This window comes from Cyrtonyx montezumae, unplaced genomic scaffold (genome assembly GCF_038088225.1).
Source record: "Cyrtonyx montezumae isolate F1298 unplaced genomic scaffold, pur_monq_1.0 scaffold_8, whole genome shotgun sequence".
In the NCBI taxonomy this organism is placed as follows: domain Eukaryota; kingdom Metazoa; phylum Chordata; class Aves; order Galliformes; family Odontophoridae; genus Cyrtonyx; species Cyrtonyx montezumae.
This window is the reverse complement of record NW_027072089.1, coordinates 85,223,616-85,248,195: the sequence shown is the minus strand read 5'-3', so window position 1 is coordinate 85,248,195 and position 24,580 is coordinate 85,223,616. Positions and strand designations below refer to the sequence as shown.

Here is a 24,580-nt window from a genome sequence, read left to right as displayed (position 1 = left end):
ATTCTGATGTTGGAAGCAGACATTGCAGGCCAAATTCTTCTTCAGAAACTCATGTCTTAAGTACGCCAGAAATAAAAGATTTTAGATACCTATAGTTTTTAAAGGACAAAATAAATACCGTAGTTAAACCCTAGCTCTGATGAGAACCACGGCATTTGTTTTCAGTCTCAACTTCCACAGTTAATGTTGTGTTCTGCTTTACTTCTCAGTGCCTGTTTTCCCTCACAGCAAAGCTCACCCTGCCTATTTCCCTGGTTGGCTTAAATAGCAGCATACACCAGCTCCCATTCTACTGTGGGCAAAAACACCTTTCCCTGAGTATAGTCTAACCACAGGAAAGACTCCAGTAGGCTTTGGGACATGACAGATCCCACATACAATTTTAATAAAATTAAGCAAATTTGTAATGTTAAGTACATTTTTACTTTTCAAGAGCAAAAAAGAAAATATGACTAACAGATCTAATAATAGTAAACAGTAATTTTCTCTAAAGCTATGAAATGTTTTACAGAGATATCAGCTATGTTACATTATTAATTAAGTCTACACACCTGCACATATCTGTACAAACCTTCAGCTATGTGAACATTCTATCTGTACTTGGCCAGGCAAATTAAGCATCTACTCTCATAGATATTTATAGCACTGGGATTTTAGGACCTATTTCTGAGAGGTGACAGGCAACTACTTCTGAACAGAACGTTCAGGTTACAGACCTCATGTTTGATCAAGGATCTTGTAACCAATGCTGCAAACCACCACCAAAAAGTCTAATTCTCATCAATTATAAAAGCTGCTTTACATAGTGGGTATAACTATATCCCTTGAAGCATAACTAAGCATCCAAGGAGGCTTATGTCACCAAAGGCAGTAGCAAAGCAGCATGTGTTTAATCACGTGAATGTACAGCCGTTTGAAAGCAGGGCAGTACAAGCCTTACCACAAAGTATCAATCAGGATACAAGAGAAAAATTAGCATAAAGTTCCTAAGAATAAGTTACAGATGGATAAGGGGTTTATTTATTTTTAATATTTGTTCAATCCTTTATCCCCAAAGTGATTAAATCCTCAAAGAAAAACAAGATGAAAATGTCAAGTCTTACACTTATGGTTTGTGTAACACTAACTGCTTTCTCCTACTCTACAAGGATTCTGTAACCAAAGCTGAAGCATCTTGTGAAACTGTATTTATAAAAGATGGAAAGAGCACTATCTGGAGCACTCTGACAGCTTTTATAAAACATGAGCAGAACCAAAATCCATTTAATGAATTCTGAAGTCCTTTAAAAAGTATTGGGATAGGCAAACATTTCCATGCATACTGGATCATTCAGAACGTTTACAAGAGACACAGGTACAAGGTAGGCTACCTTATGGAGCATATACCCACAGAATTTATGTTTACTTTCCTGTCCAACAGCTGTCTCTCACAGATTATAGTCTGTTATATCATGGAAAACAGAACTGGTGCTGTTCCACCTTTACATGTCAAGCACAGCTAAGGTGTAGCTCCATTTACAGCAAAGCCATTTAGGGAACTGGAATGGGCATCATATGCATTGTTCCAGATAAGCTGTCCCTGTTAGTGATTAAATGTCTTTGGAACTGTACGGTTTGACCAGTTTACTTTGCCCTTCACTACTGACCTATCAGGAAGATATTGTACATTTCTGTTTTTTCAGCATTCAGGCAGCGTGAAACGGAATCAGCAAACTTGCAGCATAATCCCCACCTCTGCTATTAAATGGCAATTAGATGAGCAAATAACATTGTCTGAATAGCTCAAAATATCAACAACTGACTTCACCTGAGCAGATATTCCAAATTTGGGGCCTTTGAGGTTGTTTCACTTAAGAAAACAAATTGGTTAAGTCCAGTATTTCAAGAGGAACAATTTGTTTACTTACAACAAATGCACATGGGGCAGAAGAGGTCAGAGTGGGGGGTAAGAGGGGGAAAAGATGAGATAGAAAAAAAATCCAAGCTCTCCAAGAGATTTATGATCTACCTACCCCGTGATTCAGATCATGCAGTGATGTTACTCCTAGAAAGTCTATTTGTAAGGTCCACATTTCAGAAGCGGCGTCACTCGTCCTCACACAAGTAAATGTTGCCTCATTTAAGAAAATAATAAATATTGTATCCTTGCAATAATTTTGACTTGTATCGGGACCACTTTAAGTAAAACATTTTACAGAGCAGTCTTATTTTTGGAATTAGTGTTGTGATACTGCCTGAAAACACAAGCAGAATGACTAATGTACTGACTTGCATTTAAGAAAAGGTTACTTTTGCCTTTGGGTATTTTTGCTAAGGAAACTTAGTCCAACTTCATGGAAATTGCTTTTAAAAAAATACCATTTAACTTAACACTGTAAGTACTTATAGCTGCCATTCACTAAGTACTACACAGTGTTTCATTTTCTGAGCAAGCTTCAGAATATTCTTGTAGATATTTTCTCCATATTCTACCTGAAAAACCCAGTTATAGAAACCTTCACTAATTTTTATTCAGTGCTACAGAAAGCGACTGTTAGATTCATATGCACAAGACAGAAAACCTGTCTTCTAGACCCATGCTCTGAAAGATTTACTACTTTTCCTTTTCAAAGATGAAAATTTAAGCAATGTACAGCACTTTCCCATACCACATTTAAATCTTGAGTAATTATTTTCAGAAATCCATCAGCATCAGTAAACATACTGTTTTGTGCTAGATTTCAGAATCAATTTCTGTTATGGTCAGGAGAAAAGGACTGAAACATGAAAAAGACTTTCTGTTTAAAGAAGCAATAAACATCTGCAAAGGCTACAAGTTTCTCTTCTGCATGGAAAGTTAAAAAAAGGTAGAGCAGCTTGTTGAAGATCAGTGAGTTTAAATCAGTGTCTTCCTCCATAAGGAATAGCTAAAGTGCTAGAAATAAAACTACGGAGAAGTCTAATTGTGTATTACTGACTACAGCCTTCCCAGCAAATATCCAGCCACCCTTCCATTAGCATCACAGTATCTCTCATCACTCTTATGCCAGCATCCTTGTTCCTTTTTACCATAATAAGTACTAAATGCCCTTGAATTTCCTATGGGCTTGCTGTGAGCAAAACCTTCCTCATGTTAAAACATCAGGTATACTCTTCACTTATGTACCATAAATCCTGTAAGTCAGATTGCTTTATCTGGTAATTAAAAAGCTGCAGTCTTTATTTTAACCTCAGTCAAGGAAGACAGCTTTATCAGCATATCCACAGCTCCTAGTCAGGAATGATAAGTTTCACAGCCTTCAAACCTTTCCACATCAGTTGCATGTACTATACATCAGCACTTTTCAAAACAATGAGCTTCAGCCAACTAAATCCATTACAGAAAGCAGGAACAATTCAGTCCTCACAGCCTGAACGCACTCTTCCTTATATGCTTGTTCTTAATCATTATTGCACATGGATGCTTCTTGCAACTACATCATGAACGCGTGTCAAAGTGATTCTACCATGCTCCAAATGCTGGAAACATGCTAAAACAAAAAGAAACACAAAGAAATGTAGTGAGAGAAGTCACAATTAAAGATTTTATACCTTTGATTAACATTTTGTTTAAGGTTGCAGCTCAACGGAGTCTTCAGAGTATTTACTTTTACTGTTCCCTTTGCACAACAGATGTTTGGTTCTCACAGCTGTAGCTAGGCCTTCAAGCATACCTCTTCTCCAAAACACGAATACTGCTATCAAAAGTGGTACTTCAAATAAGAATCATCAAACCGGTTTCCACTTAACGAAATGTGACAATATTTAACTAAGATTTTACCAATTTATCTCTAACATCCCATACTTCTCCACTGTGTGCATACAAAAGAAAAAGGACATTTTCCCTCCGCAGACTTAACAGTGTTAACATGTCTTTCTAGCTTCTTATGCTGCAGACATGCTTTACCCAGATACTCACTAAAAATGCCTTCACACTGAACAGGATCAAACCCAGAACCTGAATGACAAAACTATAAACCTTTCGGTCCATGCTGGACCCCTGAAGCTCCTTGTGGGCCCCTTAAAAACTTTTCTTGGTGGAGTGGAACCCACCTCACACAAAGAGGAAGCTAGACAAAGAAATCTGCAAAGCCTTTGAGGTTCAGCCACCAAAGAGTAAAACATGAGCTTCCTATATTTAAGTTGTGTCTATTTCAGAATCTCATTATTGGAATTCTTCAAGACTTTCCTTATAACTTTTAAAAGTCCTTCTCGTTGTGACTTTGCAAGGCTATTTCTGCACATACACATAAAATAGTTTCCTAAAAATTTTACTTTTGACATACTAGAATTTTCACTAAAAAGGTCACCAAAACTGAATGCTTATAGCTTTTAGCCACAAAAAAAACCCAAAAAACGAAAAAAACCCACCACTGTGGTTTCTTGCCTCTACTAAGAATGCGTTACACCTATACTTTCAATTCTGCAAGTTCTATTGAAGAGTTACTTAAACTGCATATTGTTCATTTTTACAAATGAATCCTGTCCTAAAGCTTGACCCAAGCAGACTAAATTCACAAAATATGAGAAAAGTTATTGAATAAATTCAGTGTAAATCAATCTGAAGAGACTGAGAGCAAAATTTATCCACCTGGCATTTAAACTTCAAGTCCTGGAAGGGCCAGACGACCAATAACGACATACTTTGTGAGAACTGTCTAGAAATCCAGAACACTGAGGTGAAATGAGGATAAATGCTTTCCCTCCATGCTGAATTTTCTGCATTTTGTTAGCTTACGCCAGGCCACTGATATTCCTTTAATATGCCATGACTGTTTCCAGTGTGGAATTCCACTGATTTAAAAATAAGACATGATTCATGCAAAATTCACACGGCAGGCCCTGGAATTTTAAAGCAGCTCACACGTAACGTTGCACACACGCAAACCTACAAACAACTTCAGTTAGGATTTCGTTTTCTAGAGGGTAAATATAGAAGTTTCAACTATGGACTCACAGATCTGGTATTTTTTTCCGCATTCAGCTTATGGACTTTGAAATAAATGCGCTAAGCGCTCTGCTCTGAGAGGGGAGGAGGCTTTCTTTACATGGCAGCAGCAGCTTCAAGCACCTGGCGTGCAGCAAAGCGCGCTTTAACGATGGCCAACACTCATCAAACTCCAGCCTGCCAAAACTACAGCAAGCCCGCGTTCAGCAGCGCTTCCCAAAGTTCTCAGAGCCGAGAGGAACCACTCGAAAACCCCAAAACTCCCGCACGAGAGCGCCCGCCGCACGCGTGCTGCCCTCACCTCGGCTCCTCGCGGCGGGGCGGCAAAGTTCGGAGCACGGCGGCGCTTTCCTCCCGCGCGTCCGCCTTCCCTCCCCACCCGAGCGGGACGCTGGGACCGGTGCCCTGCTGCGAGCGCCGGGGGCGGGGGGAGCCCCGCGGCCGTGACAGCGGCTCCTTGTCATCGCCGCGAGCGCTGCCAGGGGAGGACGTGCGGCACCGCGCGCCGAGGGCGCACCGCGGCGGCTCCGAGCCAGCTCCGCTTCTGCTCCCTGCGGCATTCCCACAGGGGTTTGGCGAGGCCTGCTGAACGCGGCCATTCACCGTCGCAACGTGAAGCGGGTGCCCGCCGGGCACTTTTCGCGTCCTGATCGCGTGCGAGCTTCAGGCTCAGCTACGCGCTGCCGGCAAATGACGCTCGTTTCTCCGGCTATCACGGCGTGTGTTCGCACCAGGTTTAAACGCATCGGGAACGGAAACCGGAGCTGTTGCAGAAACAGAGGGGAAGACGCGCTCCCGCGGCCCGCCTTAGCACAGCGCGTGAGCTGGAGCATCTTCTATTACACTGCCACATTTACACTGCTGTGGTGAAAGAATTGCACTCAACCACAACGCGACTTCTTCAGTTCTGCCCCCCCGACCTCCCCAGGTCCGAGCCAGCGCAGCTCCCTACACCCTACAGGCGGCGGATCGTCCCCACGCGATGGGACCGCTGCGGAGGAGCGGCATAGGAACGAGAAGCGCAAATCCACCCCACGCTCCCTCAGCGCCGCTCCCCTTCGTGCGGCCGTGACGTCACCGCAGCCAGCCGGGCGCAGCCAGCAGAGCGCCCCCTTGCGGCGCGCGGCCGCAACACGCCTCTCTCGCCCCACCCTCGCTCTGCGCGCGCAGCCCGCCCGCCCCGCCCACCTCCACGCCCGCCCTCCCCGCGCCGCCGCTGATTGGCCGCCGTCTTCCCGCTTCCTTCTCCCCGGCTGAGAACCCGCCATTTTGAAAACCTTGTTGATTCCGGGTGAGGGAGAGAGAGAGAGGTGAGAGAGGAACAGCGCGCGGGGCGCGCGTCTCAGTGTGGCAGCGCCCCGCCCCCTCCGCGCCCCCTCCCCGCCGCCACAGCCGCGCCCGCCGCGGGAGCCGGGGCTCGAGACGAGGTGGGTCTGCCCGCCATGGCCGCAGTGGGCCCTGCCGAGCGGCCGCGTTCTCCCCTCCGGGGGCGCGGAGTGGGGGTTGGGCCGTTCTGGGCGCCGCGCTGCCCGGCGCCATCGCGTCCTTCGGGTTGCGGGCCGGGGTTACGTCGGAGGCGGGAGTGGCCCCTCCTTTCTCCCGTCCGAAAATATCCGCGATGTAACTGTGAGAAGCGGATCTCGGCACCCTTTACCCTCTTGAGTCCTCCTCACTGGGCTGGGCGCTGCTAAGGCGGAAAGTTCCCAACTTGTTGTTCTTCCTCCATCCCCTCCGAGAGGCGTTGGTTTCTCCTCCTTTTCCTCTCCCGTTTTCCCACCTGGATCCCTGGCTTGCGCAGTTTATTGGAGAAGTTGGGATGTCTTAAAGCTTTACGGCTCTTGGCAGCTCAGTTGCTTTGGGTGGGTGTTCCTGGACGTTTCGCAAAGCTTGACGAATAATGCTTGCACAGTGCTGATAAGGTCTCAAGCAGTTCGCAACCAGGCTGAATGAGAGACAGTTTCTGAGAAACGTTGTATATTGTGTGTATCCAGAGAGTTCTAGTTCCTATTCAGGCGTGTGAGCAATTGCTTGTGGAGCACTGTGGCGTGACTTCTGCGAGAGTGCTATATTCTTACGGTTTTACCCGCTGCTTTCTGCAGAACCATACCCCATGTCTTCTGTTGCGTCCTCTAAAGAAGATACAATGTCGTCTGAAAAAGCAGACGAGAAGCAACCTGAGGCTGAAAGCAAAGCTGAGGAAAGTGAGGAAGATGAGGAGGAGGAAGAAGAGGAAGAAGAAGAAAAGGGTACCTGTCTTAATTTGTCTTGAAAAAATGCTAAGCTTATTGAATGCAGTCAGTCTTACGTGGTGGCAGCCAGTTGTACAACTGCTGTTAGATTCTGCAGTACATCCGTCTCATGGGTCATAAATCATTTCCCAGTAGACTAAAACAGAAAAGGCTACAAACTATGACACCATTCCTCAGGAAACAGTGAAAGAATTACTAACATTTTTGGTTCATACACTAGGGATTTTTTTGTTGTTGGAGAAACTTTTAGTAGACTTCAAGGTGTATCATCCTGTATCACATCATTTGTATAAAAACATATGTGAGTATTGAGCTTTCTAAATTTATTTTTTTCCTAGTAACACTTTAAAGCAATACACACTTCCAAAACAGAGACAAGTGGAAATAACTGGTGTAGCTTTGGAATAATACAGTTATAATTTGCCTAACAACTGGTAATTACTTTTTTGGGGGGTACCACAGCTTAATTGTAGTGGTGAAGGAATTCCATATGACTTATTTTACCAGTAAAAATCACGGTGATGTTATAAGGACAAGCAAGACAGGTTGCATCATGTAACTGAAGAGGGTAGTCAAGTAATAGAAGATGTGATGAAGGAACTGCTATGCAAAACTTCTGGTGTTAAATCTCCAGGCAACAATTTTGCAAATAAAAGCAACTGTGTAAATAGAGCTGTGATATGGCTAGTGAAAACCATGTCACTGATGGTCTTGAGTTCTTAAAGGAGCAGATTTTGTCTTTGGAAGAAAAAGTAGAAAGGTTATGCTGTTTTAAGAACTAGAGTAATTTGAATTAAATTTTACAAACAGCTATTTCCTATTTATTTACATACAAGTTTTGCTGTTTTCTCACCAGATATGTGTCCGTTTTAATGTTCATAAATGTTATAAAGCTGCTTTTCTACATTAAGGCCAGAGTAACGCTTGGTGCTAAGGAAAGTGTGATATGTGGTACGGGGTGAAGTATTTTACTATGAGATATTTAGGTTTGTTGAATTGTGAGATTTTTCTCTTGATGTAGTATTGGTAAAGTAGCTATACAAAATGTATCTATTTATTAAGCAAATCTAAACATATTCACAGAATGGTTTGTGTTGGAAGGTACATTTGAGATCATCTAGTTTCAACCTTCCTGCTGTGATCAGAGACTCCTGCCAAACTAAGTAGTATTAGGAATAATATTCTAAATAGTTAAGAAGGTGTTGGTGTTGTGCACAGAATGTCCCTGTGTGGTTTGGTGCAGTTCCACTGTCCTTATGGGTATGCATTTTCTAATGATAGGGTACTATTATGTGTCCTCCATTCCACTAGTGGGAAGAGAAAGAGGCTGCAAGCAAGTTGGGTTCTCCTGTAAAGAACTGGAGTAGAGCTGTACATCTGTACCTTAGAAAGGTGATGAAAGGGGAAAAGACTGAATTTCAGAAAATGCATGGAGATGCCATCTGCATTGTGAGATGAAGTTCCCTTTAGGAAATGTCCAGTCTCCCCCTTCAAGGGTAGTTTGGATGCAGAATTGTAGTTAAGAACCAGAGACTCAAATCTACAGCTCTGTTAAATCCTATTGACCTTTTAGCCAGCAGTTTGAGAGCATCGTGATACTCAGTTATTATTGTTATCATTTTTTGTTTTGTCGTTGGAATGATTCAGAGCTGTTTTGCCTATTGCTGCAGCGAAATTGCTGATATAATGAAAAGAAGTATGTTTAAAACAAATGTATTTTGCAGAAAAGAGCCTAATTGTTGAAGGCAAAAGGGAGAAAAAGAAGGTAGACCGGTTGACCATGCAAGTGTCCTCATTACAAAAGGAACCTTTTACAGTTACACCAGGTGAGTTTGTCCTTACATGTAAGAATTATGGCCATTGGAAATGAAGATGAAACCTCTCAAAAGATTGAATTGTTAACTTGCTGTAGGTGAGACCTAACCTAACAGAATCAGTGTCTGTTTCAAAACAGTAAGGCTGTTGTAATTACATGGTGAATATTTTTTATTCTAAATGGGCATGTTAAACCATGGGAATTATAATATCTAATCTTTACTCTGAATAGGCTCTTCAGTAGCTAGCTACCACTGTTGTTGGTTTATCTAAAATAAAAAGAAATGCTAAATCTTTAAGCCCTGTTACAGGTAGTGTCAAGTAAGGAAAAAAAAAATCATTATCAGTGCCTAGTTGATAAGGAAAGACCTACCTAACACTTCACCTGATACTCTGTGGAAATAACTTCTTACGCATTAAAAAATGTTATCTATCTATATAGGTAGGTGGACATTTGAAGTTGTAAACATGTGGGGTTTACTTATAAAAAATTATAAATAATGTGATTTCTTTGCTTTTTGGTGTTTTTTTTTTTTCAGGAAAAGGACAGAAACTCTGTGAAATTGAAAGGATACAGTTCTTTTTGAGTAAAAAGAAGACAGATGAACTTCGGAACCTGCACAAACTCCTCTACAACAGGCCAGGCACTGTGAGAAATTAAAATCTATTTTGCATCTCTCTTAATTCTCATTCATGGTGAAAAAGCTTATAGTATATGTTGTTTTCTTTTGCATTTTGCATGGATATCTACATAAGTATTATTTATTAAAAGCTACTGTAGAAAACTACTGTTAAAGGAATAGTTATTGAAGTCCATAGTTCTTTTAATTTCTGTAAAGTACTCTAAAAATCCTGTGGAGCTTACAGTGCTGAATCGTAAGCCTATTTGACTGTAGATTTCCTCCTCATCACTCCAAAGAGAGAGGTTAGTGATCACTTTATGCAAATGAATTGGAAATAATTTGTGGCTCACATGCTAAAACTGCTGACCTATACAGAAGATTTTGACTATAATCTGTATAGTTACTTTGAGTAAAGCTGTTTCCAGTTTATTCTGTTTGGTACCTGTACTAGTGGGTTTCACTGCATTGCTAGTCAGTTTTCCTTTAGTATGCACAAAATAATAGAAAGCAAAATTACATTAATATGTACAATCTGAGTAATTTTGTTGTATTTATCTAAAATAAAACTGAATTAAAATACTAATTAAAAAACAATGTGCTCTCTTTTATGTCCAAGGATCAAACTCGATCCGTAATAGCAAATATGTCTTAAAGCCTTTTGTATACCATTGATCGTGCCTTAAATTTCAGAGTACATTTGACCCATTTTCTTTGCTAATACGAATGAAATTGATGTAGAGAAATTAAGGCAGATTAAAATACTCTATCTTTAAGCTCTTGTTGTATTTTAGAAACTTAAACAGCTAGCACAGGAATCAGGAACTTAGTACAAGTTCAGATGCTAGTTATAACATCTGAAACCACTGCTGAAAATGCTAGGATTGTTTAAATGACACAGCAAAGATCTGTTATCTTAAGTATTCTGGAGAAAGAACAGTATGTATTCAGTATCTGTGAATTGTATTTATTTGCTGTGGCAATAAACAAATCAAGTTATTTCTGGCTCAGTGTGAAAATGTTGACAATCTGGACTGTTTTGCAGTAGAATTTTGTCCTTTGATAGGAAAGGTGGAATGACAGAACCATGTAACTTCCTGATCTAACTAGATTTTTAGTGCAAGTCATGAAAACACATCAATTTCTGAAACTAGTGATGCTCTTGTATCATCTGGTTAGAGGTACTGAGAATCCCTCTCCCACCATAACTTACAGATCTGAGGTGTAACCGATTGAGGAGGCTATAAAGTTTATTGGTTATGCAGTGCATTACTAAGGAACTAACTCAGTAATACTGTTACGACCAACTACTACGTAAATTATTTATTAACATGATCAGCAGACACGTGACTATTAGCAGTTTCATAATCATGTACAAAATGATGATTGTAGACTGATATTTAACACTTTTAAATATTATTAGTTTGATGTAAGTGCAGTTGAAATGCAACTTGGACTATTCCATCCCACGCTGTTTATTTGGGTGCAGTTCCACCCCACTTTGCTCTGTGCTCCCATTTTGGATGTAGACTTCTTGGACAATCCAGCTAGCTGTTAAAGGACATGGCTTTAGTGTTTCATTGGTCAGTGCTTAGGTCACCCTCATTAATTCCTGTAGTTGTCCACATTCCTACTGCCCAAAACATAGTGTATTACAGGAAGTCACCTGAACAGTCTGCCTTGTGCAGTATCAATATGGTTGCATAGGTTCAGATGGCTTTACCAAGTTCTGCTCGCCAGCAGGTTCCCCAAATGTGCTTGCATTTATCTGGTTTTGTTCTGATTACAAGTGGCTTACTTAAGACAAAACAGTTTACTTTAGTCTCAGTTCTGCAAATAAATACAGTACAGATAATTTTCTATCTTATACACAGGCAATCCACTTTAGAAAGCAACACTTCTCTTGCTGCTTTTGAGCTTACATAGATTCCTGTTCTCTGAGCTCTTTAATAACAAATAATTGTACTTTACATATTATTTTGGTGATCTTTGGCTTCATGTAAAGTTCTGTCTCTCCTGTGAGACCTCTTGCTTGGGGAAATTAAGTAGCATCACCTGTTAAACTGGCCGAGGTAGCTGAAAAGCATACTGAGATACAACAGGATTCTGTTCGTCTTCATTTTTTAGCATGGAGAGTTTCTCTCTTAAACTGTACCTGTTCTGTTCCTATGCCTTTTATAGTAGCACTCGTGATCTACCCTAAAACAATAATCACTAATTAGGTTAGAGGCTTACGTTAGAATCTTATCTTGCAGCACAAAGTATGCCCCATCATTGGCCAGAGTCAGTATTTTAGAAAGCTTTTAACACTGAATTCATGGTTTCTCATTAGGAGTGTTTTTATAAAAATTGCTATAAGTCCTAGAAAATTCTAATATTTGGATACTTTAAATAATGACTATATTTCTGTTAATTTTTGTGAAAGCCATGCCCCTGTGCTAAAATATATTTGCTTATAAATATGTACCATTTTGAAATATCAGTATGATTTCATCACAAACCATATTCAGTTTGAATTGTGGGGATCTCAGAATGCTATTTAAAGTCAAGGAAATCAGCTGATGTTTTGTATGCACATCCTGTATGTGCTTCAGAAGGTAGTAAACACTTTTTAATAAAACATACTGATACCATCTGTAAATTTTTTATAGTTACTGGGCAAAGATTATCATCTTGAGGACAGGAGCTTAGTATTGGTAAAACTAATGGGGAAACATCAGAAAGAAGATATGTGAGATTACTGAAAGTTATTCCAGGTCGTACCTGATAATGTTAAAAACATTTCAGAATAATTAACATTTTGGGATTCTTTTAAACTTTTTTTGTTAAGAAGGGATGAAGAAAAAACTAAGGAACTTTATTCTTGGTTGTAGATGGGAGTGATTTCTCCTCACTAGGGCTGTCTGTTATGATGAATGCTTGGTCCTGTTCACTCTGAAGGCTTAATGGTGAATCTTGTAAATAAGGTGATACGTAAATACAAAAATTGGTCATGCAGAAGAGCTTCAGAAGTGCAGTCATGATCCCATGTAAGAATTTAAAAAGCAAATAAAGCTAATCAGATCTCACAGATCGTGTACCAAAAATTTACTATTCTATAGCGAATTATATGGTATGCAGTGTGCAACAGGCTTCCCGTGATCATAATCATACAAACATATTTTCTGTGGACTGCATTATTTATAAGCACAAAGAGGCAGGTGATTTTACCATTAACTTATTAAAAGGGATTAAATTATCAAGATACCGGGAACTTAGTTGTAGTTTAGCTGTCAAGAGATAAATATAGTCATAAACTGTATGTTCATTTTTTTTAAAATAGATATAAGTTTCCTTCAACAGTAAGCTGCAAGGTAGTACAGATTTTTCTTCTATGAAAAGTTGAACGTAATTGGATGCAATCCTTTAAGCTGCATGTCCTAGAAGTTAATCTGTGTTCTATTCTAGGTTGCTTCCCTAAAGAAGAATGTGGGTCAGTTCAGCGGGTTTCCATTTGAAAAAGGAAGTGACCAATACAAAAAAAAGGAGGAAATGTTAAAAAAGTAATGATCTCCATTGCTACTTTATATAGTATTACTCATGCTGTACAGTCCTTTTGTTTTCAAAACTTTACAAAGTTTACATTATGCTCCATTTGTGGTGCAGGCTTCCATCTGTCTGTGCCTTAAAACCTTTCTCCTTCAGAATCAAAACCCAGTTTTGCTTAGTGTATGTTAAAAGTACAGCATTGTTCCTAGAATTATTGTCAAATAAATGAGATATCTGTAGCATTTAGTGTAACAAATCAATGTTTTTTGTTGGTGGTGTTTTTCTGGCTGTACTATTTCTCCCATATACATTACTTCTCTATTAACAGAAGAAGATTCTGCAGATCGGTTGTAACTGGACTGAAAGGATTTGAAAATAATATAAAGCAATAAATCTAGTCATAACAAATCAGCCAAATGTTGATCTACTGTTTATGATATGATATTAAATACTTTGTTTTTTTCTCTTCTTTTTTCTCCTCTCTTCAGATTTAGGAATGCAATGTTGAAAAGTATCTGTGAAGTTCTTGATTTGGAAAGATCAGGAGTCAACAGTGAGCTGGTAACAAGAATCTTAAACTTCTTAATGCATCCAAAATCTTCAGGCAAGGTGAGATACAGGTTATGCTTGTTTTAGGAACTCTCTTGCTGGAACATGAAGCTGTCCATATGCTTTAAAGCACCAAATGGAATTTGTGATAAATGCATGAGCTAATTAGGGATAGCTGTTCCTAAATTCCATTTAGCATCATCTGCTTTGTGGGTAAGTGGAAGAAAATAGACGTAGTAGAATCACAAAATGGCATTCAGTTTTTAATCTAAAAGTAATGCTTACTTAGTTAAACTAAGTTTCCTGAGGAATAGTCTATTTGCAGCAAATGCTGTGAAGTAGTATGAACCAAGTCAGCACGCTGCCTTCGGGATGCTGATAGTGCTGAGTGACAACAAAATGCAGTTTTGTAGGATCTTAACAGTTGTCAGCTAATTTGCTGTTGGAAGAAAAAGTTTACCTTTGCAGATAATGTAAAAGTGTTCCTTCTAAATTGACTACTTGTGCTTCCATAATCCCCAGCTGTGGAAGATATCTTTGGTTAGAGGAGTGGAAGAGATGCTTAGCTTAGAAGTGAAATTCAGTTTCGTTTTACTTTGATTTATCCCTGTGCTTTGAATTTCTTCTTACCACAAAGAGTAACGCTTACAATTGGTCTATTTTCTTGTTAGGATGATGCAGACCTCTATTTTTTCACGTTATTTGAAGGAATTTATGTTTTTTCTTTGAAATTCTCTTCTGTATTCTTTTGTGAATAACATACATCCCTGTTTCAGCCATTGCCAAAGTCCAAGAAAACACCGAGCAAAGGTGCCAAAAAAGAGCGTAGTAGCACCGGAGCAACGAGAAAAACAAAGCGCACCAAATGTCCAGAAATCTTGTCAGATGAATCCAGCAGCGAGGAAGATGAAAAGAAGGAGAAGGATGACTCTTCAGAAGAGAAGGAAAGTGAAGAGGAGGTAATGGAGGAGGGGTCTTGTGTTGTTTTTCCAACATAGGGCTGAAAATTTTTCTCTGCAATTTGTCGGCGTGGTTGTTATCAATTGGTTATTTGTGGAACGTGCAAGGTTGGAGAGGTAATGATGTTTTACTAAATTAATGGTTTAGAAAAATGTTGGATAGGGAACACATCTTAAATTTCTTGGAGAGATCTTGGTTTCTCAAACTATAAAGCACTAAGAATTGATAAGATAATGCAAAGGTTCTGATTCTTGTTCATACACTTTATGAAAGCACGTGCTGTTTGACAGTTTGGGGCAGTCGGAATTTGAAGTGTTATTGATGGGATTCTCACATTACTTTCTGAAGGTTTTATTAACATGATCTTCAGTTAAACAATAAAATCTCAGTATCTTTTCTAGTGAGGGTATGTCTGCACTTGTGTCTCTGTACGTAGGATTTGTTTGGATACCTAGGAGTTAACTCTGATGTGAGTACAGATCCCTGACTTAGCTACGTTGTTTTCAGATCTTGGTTCTAAATTTCTTTTGGATCTTTTGTTCTGATCTCTCTTCAGAGATTTTATAGGTCACAAGCAGCCTTACAAAGATCTCTGCATTTTACAAAGTGTTCTTACTATTTGCTGTTCTTCTGTATTTTCTTTGAAATTTATTTCAGTCTCCTGTAAGAGCAGAGAAATTAACTTTAAAAATCTTTCCCTGTGCATTCATTTTCAGTTCTGTACATAGTTAACGGAGTAGACACAGAATGGGGGAGATCTGGTGCAAGTGCCACTGGTTTTGTCCACGTCCAAGGTGTGAAAGAAAGAAATGTGAAGAAGCTACAGGCTCCTTCAGTGGGACTTCCTTTTTAACCATAATCAAAGCCACACAACAAACAGCAATTAGCTAAATAATTTCCTTTGACAGTGATTATGTGGTCTTCATAACCTTTGACTCCAAACACCATTATTTACTTCGGGTTGCACTCCCTCTATTGAAGTGCAAGAGTGGCAGACTGAAGTCTGAGCTATAGAGAAGCTGAAGTGTGCAACTTGAACCGTGTATGCAAACGCTGTAACTTTCAGAGGTGCTCATGTAGAAGATTGAAGGAAATTCTTTGCTTCTCCATAAAATAAACGTAGTTCTGAATTTGTATTTTTCTTTTCCCACAAATAGCGAGTCAAAAGAAGTTAATTTTATATTTCATCTCTTCAGCAGTACAGTCTTCCTGCTGTGAGGAAGGGAACATGGCTTTCAGAGCAAGGAGTCTGAATTCTTGAAAAAGTTTCTAAAAGCAGCTCTTTAAGAAGAATTAGTAAACCCTGTTTGTTCTAACTGGGTTTTCTTTGCCTTCTTTCAAAAGGTAGGAGTTAGATGACCACCAGGCAATAACTGAGTACACTGAAGTCTTTGGAAGCTGAAGGTGACTTGCATGGAGTAGAAGTATAACTATCAAAAGAACACTATTATGTCAGATTAGTTTGAATATAAGAAATAGTGAAGTAGGAAGTGTCTAACTGCAGAGCTTTTAAGGTTATACTGTTAAAAAGGAAAAAAAAAAAATAGCTAGGTTTATGATACCCTTTAATGCACTGCAGGTTGTGTTTCCCCTGCCCTTTTGGAATCTTGGACTGAAGTTATGAACGTCTCTTGACTGCAACAGTTTGTTGCTGTGTTGTTTTGTTTTTCAGTCTTACGTACCTGGATGGAGAAGATAAAGATACTTCTGTATGCTGAGGGAACATGAAGATTTTTTTTAACTGTAGCTTTGAGCAACTTGATCTAGTGGAAGGAATCTGCCCATAGCAGGGAGTCTAAAATGGTTTGGGTTCAAGGAAACCTTAAAAATCATCCCATTCTTAAGATAACTAACTACAAATGGAAGGGTGCAGTACAGCTAAATTACAAACATAATCAGAAGGTTCTAGTTTGAGTCTGTGTAGAGGGACAGTGTGAAATTCATAAGAATGTGAACCTTTTCACCCTGTGGTTTAGAGATAGGTATTGCTAATAAAATCTATTAATTTTGTTGATGTAGTTTGTCTTGACAGAAGAGATGATTTCCATTGCTGAAGAGGGGTTTGGATTTTCAGGTAGGAACCACAATTTTAATGTTCTCTTTTCTACTTTATAGCCCCCAAGAAGAGCAACTAAGAGAGAAAAATCTAAAAAGGTGACTCCCAAACCCAAGAAAACTGTGAAGGGTGCTAATGTCAAGAAAGCAGATAGCAGCACTACTAAAAAGAATCAAAACAGTTCTAGAAAAGGTAAATGGCTTTACATCTTTTATCATATGTGGTCTTGTAGCTTACTAGGGATGCTTTTTAGAAGGCAGGCTTCTTCATCTAATTGTGAAGGAAAATGGAGTTTAAATTATCGATTTGCTGTTTCTTTCCTTGCAGCGGTAATTTTTAGAAAACGTATTTTGATTTGTGTGTATTTTTATATAATTTGTGTTGTGTTCATATTCGTTTTACATCTGTATGTTTAAACAGTCAGCTTAGTTCTGTCTTCTGTTGTAAGAACATCATGAAGTTCTGTTAGACTTTACATAAGTCTTAATTGATACTGTAGTATATATTTCCAACTTTTGTCTCCTACTCAGCAGCTTGATATTCACAACACAGATACATGTTCTATGTGTATCCCGTTGCTCTTGTTTTCCTTACATCTGTCAAATATGTGAATACAGTATACAGCAACCCACTCTATGCTGACCTGGTTCTGAGAAGGAGCTTCAGCCAAACGATCTTCAGAGGTTCCTTATAGCCTTAAATTCTCCAGTGCTCTTGGAGTTAAAAAGCTGTCCCAGTTGCAGTATGTGTTGTTAATCCAGCATATATCCATGTGCTACAAGCACAGTTCATTTAATGCCAGCACCAGCATACGTGTGCTTTCACAAAGAAATCAATTCAAACTAACCACTCCACTGGGAAAAGAAATCTAAATCCTTTTTAAAGCAAATAAGTATTGCTTCAGGGCAGTAATGCCTCAGTTTTTGAATTGCTGTCGTAAATGTTGGTTTACTTTTATTTTTGTTTGGTAGGTGAATGTGATCAGACACATACCTTCTAGAGCATGTATTGATTCATAAACTGATAGGTTACAAACAGTGATGCAGATGTATAAGTTAAGTGTTATACTGACAGCATTATCTTTATTTGTAGAGCGATCATTTTAAGGGTGAACATCAGCATCAAATGTTCTGATAAGCTTTTGTTTTGAGGAAAGAATGCAAACAAGTTTAAAATCTTTTATTACAATCTGAGCTGTTCTTCATATTTAGAAAGTGAATCTGAGGACAGTTCAGATAATGAACCTTTAATTAAAAAGCTGAAGAAACCACCTACGGATGAAGAAATTAAGGAAACTGTGAAGAAATTGCTGGCCAATGCAAATTTGGAGGAAGTCACAATGAAACAAATCTGCAAGGAGGTAACCAAATGATTTTGCCATTTTTGGGGGGACAGTGAGTTGACTGTAAGTTGGCATTTGTCATCTTGTTTTGCAAACTGTGGCTTATGCTCTACATATTTCCTAAACAAAAAGATAACCTCTCCCAGAGAGGTGGTGGAGTCTCCTTCTCTGGAGACGTTCCAGACCCGCCTGGACACCTACCTGTGCAACCTGGGCTAGGGAGCTGCTTTGGCAGGGGGTTGAACTCCATGATCTCTAGAGGTCACTTATCACCAAAAAGTAAATAGGCACTGAGGTTTCATTTTTATTTATTTATATTTTTTAAGAGGGTATTTGCTTAGAGTGTAAGACAAACACTGGGGAATTCTTAATTTGTTTGACACGGCCAGTTAGGTATTCCAGTTTGTTGATGTATTGTCAGTACCAATTTAGTCCGTGTCAAAACATAAAAAATCTATAAATTTCGTGGTCAGAATAAGGACAGGAAAACAAATGTAATTTTTCACAATTAACAGAGGGAGTTCTGACAGTCTTGTAATACTAGAAGTACAACACTGCTTTTTGCTCTGATTTTATGTAAGCTTCTATTCCATATTCATGGAATGGAAGTAAATCAAGGTTGTATTTTTTCTTATTCTTCCTTTCTAGGTGTATGAGAACTATCCTAGTTATGACTTGTCTGACAGAAAAGACTTCATTAAAGAAACAGTCAAAGAGGTAAAGACTTCATATTTTCCAAGTCTATTAGAAATTGACATGGCATAGTTTTACACCAGTTGCAGTGGCCTCCTGTGTAGTGTTGGAAGCATCCCAAACCTCATTGTTTTGATAGATGTGGATACTGGCTCTTTTTTTTTTTTTTTTTGCCTTTTTCTTGTCTTCCCTTGTATGAGGTGTGCTGTGTGCTTTTCTTGGTTATCATTTTTATTTGTTTATTTTTAGGGTTTTTTTCCTGTATTCCTTTTCTTAAAGTAACCGGTAGAGACTGTTTTTTTCTTATCATGTTGTTACTTAGTTTTTTTGGTGAGCAGTACTAAAATTAGAGATCTCATAATTTTTTTTTTGAGTTTTGACTCTGGAAGCTGTATTTTCTTCCAGTTGCAGCTTTGTCTTTGTATATTATGCACTGACCATGCACACTGATAACAATGCAGAGATGTTATAAGCTTTATAAGAGCAATCTGTCTGCTGCAGGGGATGTTCTTGACAGGGCTTTCATGACAGCAAAAGTTGAGTGCATTTTCTTGATAGTAAATTAGTTATTAGTTTCTTCTCCTTCTTGCTGAAGGAGAGGCATGGATTTAGAGTAGGATTTAGGTAGGTGGATTTAGAAAAAGGGGAAAACTAATGCACTTCTCATTTCAGTTGATTTCATGATCTGATTTGACTGGGAAATTGAAGATTCCTGATTTTGTTTCCATGGATTGGAAGATCTGATAGGCACCAGCAAAAGGAATGTGTCCTTACCCTCGTGGTATTTAGCCAGAACTGATTCTGCTGATCTGATGCTAAGAGTGTTAATGTAAATTGTGTTGTGGATTTTTTATTATTTTTTTTTAAGCAAAAAAACAACAAAACATGCATTTGATGCACATTTTAGTTGAACATTCTTAAGTTTTGTGCATGGTCATAAGTGTTCCCTTTTTTACAGCTTTTTAACATCTTGGATTGCTTTGAATAATTAGAATCATTAGAACCATCACGGCATTTTAGTCTGCATTACTAGCTTGCAGGAGATGAAAAAATCAAGATGAAAGCTGTTTTTCTGTGGATATACATGCAGAGACTGGAATACTGCATAATTGATTAAAAAAAAAAAGCATATATCCATTATGAACATAACAGGAGTTAATCGCATGTTAATGTCTTTCATGGTCTGATACATTCTACAGATGCAGAATTATTCTCGATCTTCATTACTGTCTTGCATGTTTAGGCACTTGGAATTGTCAAAGCATGGTAACTAATTGGCATATAGATGTTATTTTTGTACTTTTAAAAGGCTTTCTGTTGTGTATATAAAGTTATTTCAGATTTCTTTTGTGCAAATCAGTTTTTTAATCTTATCTGAGAGGATTTATGGCATGAAATGTCGGTGCTCAGCAGTGAGGCTGTGATGGAAGGCAAGATGCTGAAGTTTCATTCAACTGCAGATGAGTTGAGGTTTTACAATGTTTTTCCCATCTTGTACAGAAATGAAACTGTAGTTTTATACTTAAGCTTTTCAGTGTTTAATTTTGTACAAAGACTACAGATACGTTTGTTTCGATGGCTTGACCTTATAAATAAAGTCCCTGTAAAGACTATAGGAATTTTTTTTTCAAATCTCGCTTTGCAAAACAAAATCTTGTAGTGTCTTGACTTGATGGCCTGACGTCTCAGAAGTGGATATCCACGTTGTACAGTTAGGAGGTTCTATAGCTCTGGAAGCCCCCAGTGGTGTTTCTGAATTGGGCTTTACTAAGTGTGTTGTTAATCTCTGCCTGGTATGGGAGCGCTCTTCTGAACGTGAGCCTTGGTGCCTCAGCGTGGGTGCTGGTACTTGTAAGTCTGCAGTCTTGAACTTTGACTCACAGCTTTTCTGATCAGAGTGAACCTTCCCGTCTGTGTTTCTGCTCTTTGGGTTTGTGTTCTCCAAACACTTGTAGCTAACATGGCTAGTCCTACACTTAACATTATGAACTAAGTGTGGGCTGCCATTAATGCCAAAAGTAAATAATCCCTCTGATTACAGTATTAATGGAAAGACAAAGCGTATTTTTACATTTTATTATTGTACAGTTGGGAAACAAGTGTTCATAAGAAATCTAAATTCTGAAAATGTTCAGCCAGTTGGACTACTTGGTCATCACACACTTTGACTTCCTTTGCGTGTAATCCTTTATAACAAGGCTGAATGTAACGGGGTTTTTTATTCAATAAATGTCTTTCACAAAAATGTGAATCAACGTTGATGGTACATTTGCTTAAATGTATAGTAAAAATGATACAGAAACAAGGCTGTTGTCTTCATCTCGTTTGGTAGAAACTACCTAAGCCTGACTCGGGAGGCTCCTCTGCTTAGGAGGTTCTTGCTGAAGGCTTTGAGACAGGATATTAGATTACATGTTCTGTGATTTAATTTTTTTCCTCCAAAACAATTGAGCATAAAGAATGCATTGTAGACTTGAATTAAATAATTACAAACTCTAGAGATTTCCACTTCTACTAGCAGTCCCACCTAAAACTGTTCTGTTACTTGTGTCAAGTTTTGTTGTGTTTCCACGTGGATTTTTAATAATAACAGTTTCAATCCTGTAACTTTCTTGTGATTGGTATGTTAGTATGGCAGACAGTTCTCATTATTTGGGTCAGGAAGTGGTTTTTAAGGCAAATGACTTCTAAGTATAAATATTTCTTACCGTGTAAATTCTTACAAAGGGATAGCATATTTCTATTTATTGTGTACGTGCATTACTTGCCATTTTGGATTTGTGATGACGGAATAGGCAAATATCAAAGATTGTGTTAAAATTTCTTAATTGCATTTTAGTGTGGTTCTCAGCTAATAAGAAACGTCTGAACTACTTCTTAGCTAATCCGTTCCAGTCTAGCTGCAGCTGATAACTCAGTTCCACTGTGTAGAAGGCAGCAAGACAGTAAGAAAAGGTGCATTAAAAAACATGTTTTTCCTGATGCTATTGGATGTGAAACACAGCTGATCAGAGCTCTAAATTCTGTACAAAACAGGCACAGATGTTAACAGAATAGTGTTAAGGTATATACCTTGAAAAAGGTTCACAAGATTATGTCCTGACCATGGTACTTTAGAAAAAACAGTCTTAACTTCTCGTTTTTCTAGTGTTGTTCCTAATGCAAATGCATTCAGTTCTTTTGTTTACTTCAGTCATTAGTATTTGGTGTTTTGGTTGGTGACGTGCAAAAACACATACGTTAACCTGAATGACCTGCATACAGATGTTTTCATGAGTGATGTTGGTGCTTGGAGTTAGCTTATTGCTGTGGGTCCTGTAGGAAAAAGAAGATGGAGGGGGCTAGGTGGGGAAGAGTAGAAATATGAGGGAGGGAGAGTGTTAAGTCTCTTTAGGCGAGAGCTGAGTTGGAGGTCTGGGGTTATCCATGGCATACTGCTCAGGCATTTCTGCCTGAATCTAGAGTAGCCACCACTAAGAAGTTTATTTTTAAGCCCTGTTTGGAGCTCAGTGCTTAATCAGAAATACTGCCCTTAGCAGTGAGCATGGCAATTCTGGAAAAGTTTATCAGATCTCTCGCTGTTTCAGAGAGCAGATATCTCATGACTGCTTGCGTAGATATAATTCTTCTTTTCAAATCAGAATGTTGTGTGGCAAATGTATCACGCAATTGCAGAATACTTCAGGTTGGAAGAGACTTCTGGAGGTTATCGGGTCCAACCCGACAGTTCAAGTTGATTATGAGCAAGTAGCTTCTACTGAGGCAGATGAAAAAGCAATCATCTCAGGAACGTTTTCACTTTTTTTCTTTCTATTACTTTCATTTTAGCTCCTATCACGTAGAGCGGTGGAAAACCTATAAGGTACCAGAATATTTTGTCTGGAACAGTACTTAGGAGCCTGCCTTGGGACTGCTGTGCCCAGCTGTGGGCTCCATGAGATAAGGAAGGTATGGACATCCTGGGCTGAGTCCAGTGGAAGGCCACCAAGATAATGGGGGTGGATCATGTGATGTAGGAAAGGATGCTGAGCTTGCTCATCCTTAAAAAGAAACAGGTAAATGGGGTCCATGTTGCAGCCTGCAAAATCTCTGATTTGTAGTACCCAATTTTAGAAGTAGCATTAGTGTTTCACTTCTGTTTTAAAGATTCTCAGTCTTAGAATGAAATTACAGGTGACAGGGATCTTGAAGAATGGTAATGAAAGTTCAAGGAAGAAAAACCACCACAACTGCCCTGAGGATACTTTCCAGTTTTATTCTGCTGCCATAACGTAGTCACACAGAAGAATGGAAGTGTAACAGATCATGCTCTGCATTCAACTAGGTTTGGTAACATTTAAACAGATCTGCTGAAATAGAACATTCCCTAGTTCTTTATTTGCAGGGAATAAATTAAACACAAAAATAAAAACGCATACATGCTTGAAATAAAATTTGACATGAGTGTTTAAAAAAGAAAACTGGAAGAACATTAATTAAGAATGAAGCCTCAGAACCAGCCTGATGTTCTTATATACTTTAAATGAACATAAGCTAAAGGGGAACATACTTATTTACTCCTCACACTTAAGTGCAGCGCAACGCCATTTAAGTGCCTTAGCACAAAAATAATATACAAATAATTAATAGACAGTCATTGATAAATTTATTTTTTTTAATGCTAAAAGAAGTGTGCAACAGCGAAAGCCAGATGTGATAGAATTCATTCTCCTCTATTCTCTGGAGTATCATTTATCTACCTGTCAAGTTGTAGAGGGATTTAAAACCCCAAGAACAAGTCCACAGGATGGAAGCATGTGTCTGAAATAAGCATGTTTGTGCAGGCTTTTCAACTATAGAAATGAAGCTGTGTTCATCTTTCTAGGCATAGATATGTGATTTGCTATGAAGCTGACTGAAGTTTTGACCAAGGTCAGCCAAAGCAGCTGTTGAGTTTAATTAATATGTTGAGCTCGTAGCATTAAGCTTGTTCAGAATCATAAAATCATTAAGGTTGGAAAAGACCACCAAGGTCCCATCATCCGAGCCCACCTAACCACATCCCTCAGTGCCACATCTACCCTTTTCTTGAATGCTTCCAGGGATGGTGACTGCCACCTCATACGTGATAAACTAGGAAAGAAACTGGGAGCTCAAATACGTACAGCTCTCAATCTTTCCTAGTTAAGCTGTAAGTGAGCCTGGCATATATGGAACTAACAAAGTGCAAATAATTACCAAAAGCAAAATTTGACGTTTGATTATCTTCTATCAAAGGACTTTGTCTTGCTTCTTATAGCCTTTAAATTACAATTTAATATTTGGAAATTCTTCCAAAACTGTACATACTAGCCTTTATGTAGAGAAAAAATATGAACAGTTACACTTTTCCTATTAATCCACATAATTCAGCTTTAAGAAGCAGAACAGAATATCTGTCTGAAAAACATCTAGTTATATAAACATCTTCAGCTTGTAAATTAGAGATTAAATAAAGATATTTAATAATATCGTTGCTACTCTAAAAACAAATTATTAGGTATTTAAAAAGAAGAATTGCATTTATTCAGTAGGATTTTTCTTAACGTTGCTTTTGTTTTTTCTAGCTTTATGGAAATGAGCACTGTAAAAGCTAAAAAAGCTTGCTGTGTCACTCTTACATGAAGAGATCAAAATAGAACAAGAAGGGGGAAGAAGAATTAAGTGCTTACTATCCTTCCAGAAAACAAGAGGCAGTAAAGTTACAGGGAAGGTATGGCAGAACGCAACTACAAGTTGGTTTTCATTTTTCTTTCCCGTGAATTCCATTTTAATGGAACAGTA

General features: G+C 38.7%; 2 protein-coding genes across 2 annotated transcripts in view; one reads left to right on the top strand and one right to left on the bottom strand.

The window, feature by feature from the left end:
- The window catches only part of RNF144B (ring finger protein 144B), an 84,108-nt gene extending 78,777 nt beyond the window's left edge, over positions 1-5,331 (bottom strand). Inside the window, exon 1 of the mRNA XM_065752440.1 lies at positions 5,268-5,331. The gene's annotated coding sequence lies outside the window, so the exon portion shown is untranslated. The remainder of the gene's footprint in view (positions 1-5,267) is intronic.
- An 875-nt stretch (positions 5,332-6,206) lies between these two features.
- On the top strand, positions 6,207-19,662 carry DEK (DEK proto-oncogene). Its single transcript, XM_065752438.1, has 11 exons — positions 6,207-6,393; positions 7,066-7,212; positions 8,940-9,041; positions 9,570-9,679; positions 13,098-13,192; positions 13,667-13,787; positions 14,504-14,686; positions 16,803-16,935; positions 17,955-18,103; positions 18,734-18,802; positions 19,451-19,662. The coding sequence occupies exons 2-11, from the start codon at positions 7,077-7,079 to the stop codon at positions 19,460-19,462; spliced, it is 1,110 nt and encodes a 369-aa protein (XP_065608510.1). The 5' UTR covers positions 6,207-6,393; positions 7,066-7,076; the 3' UTR covers positions 19,463-19,662.
- The last annotated feature ends 4,918 nt before the right edge of the window (positions 19,663-24,580 follow it).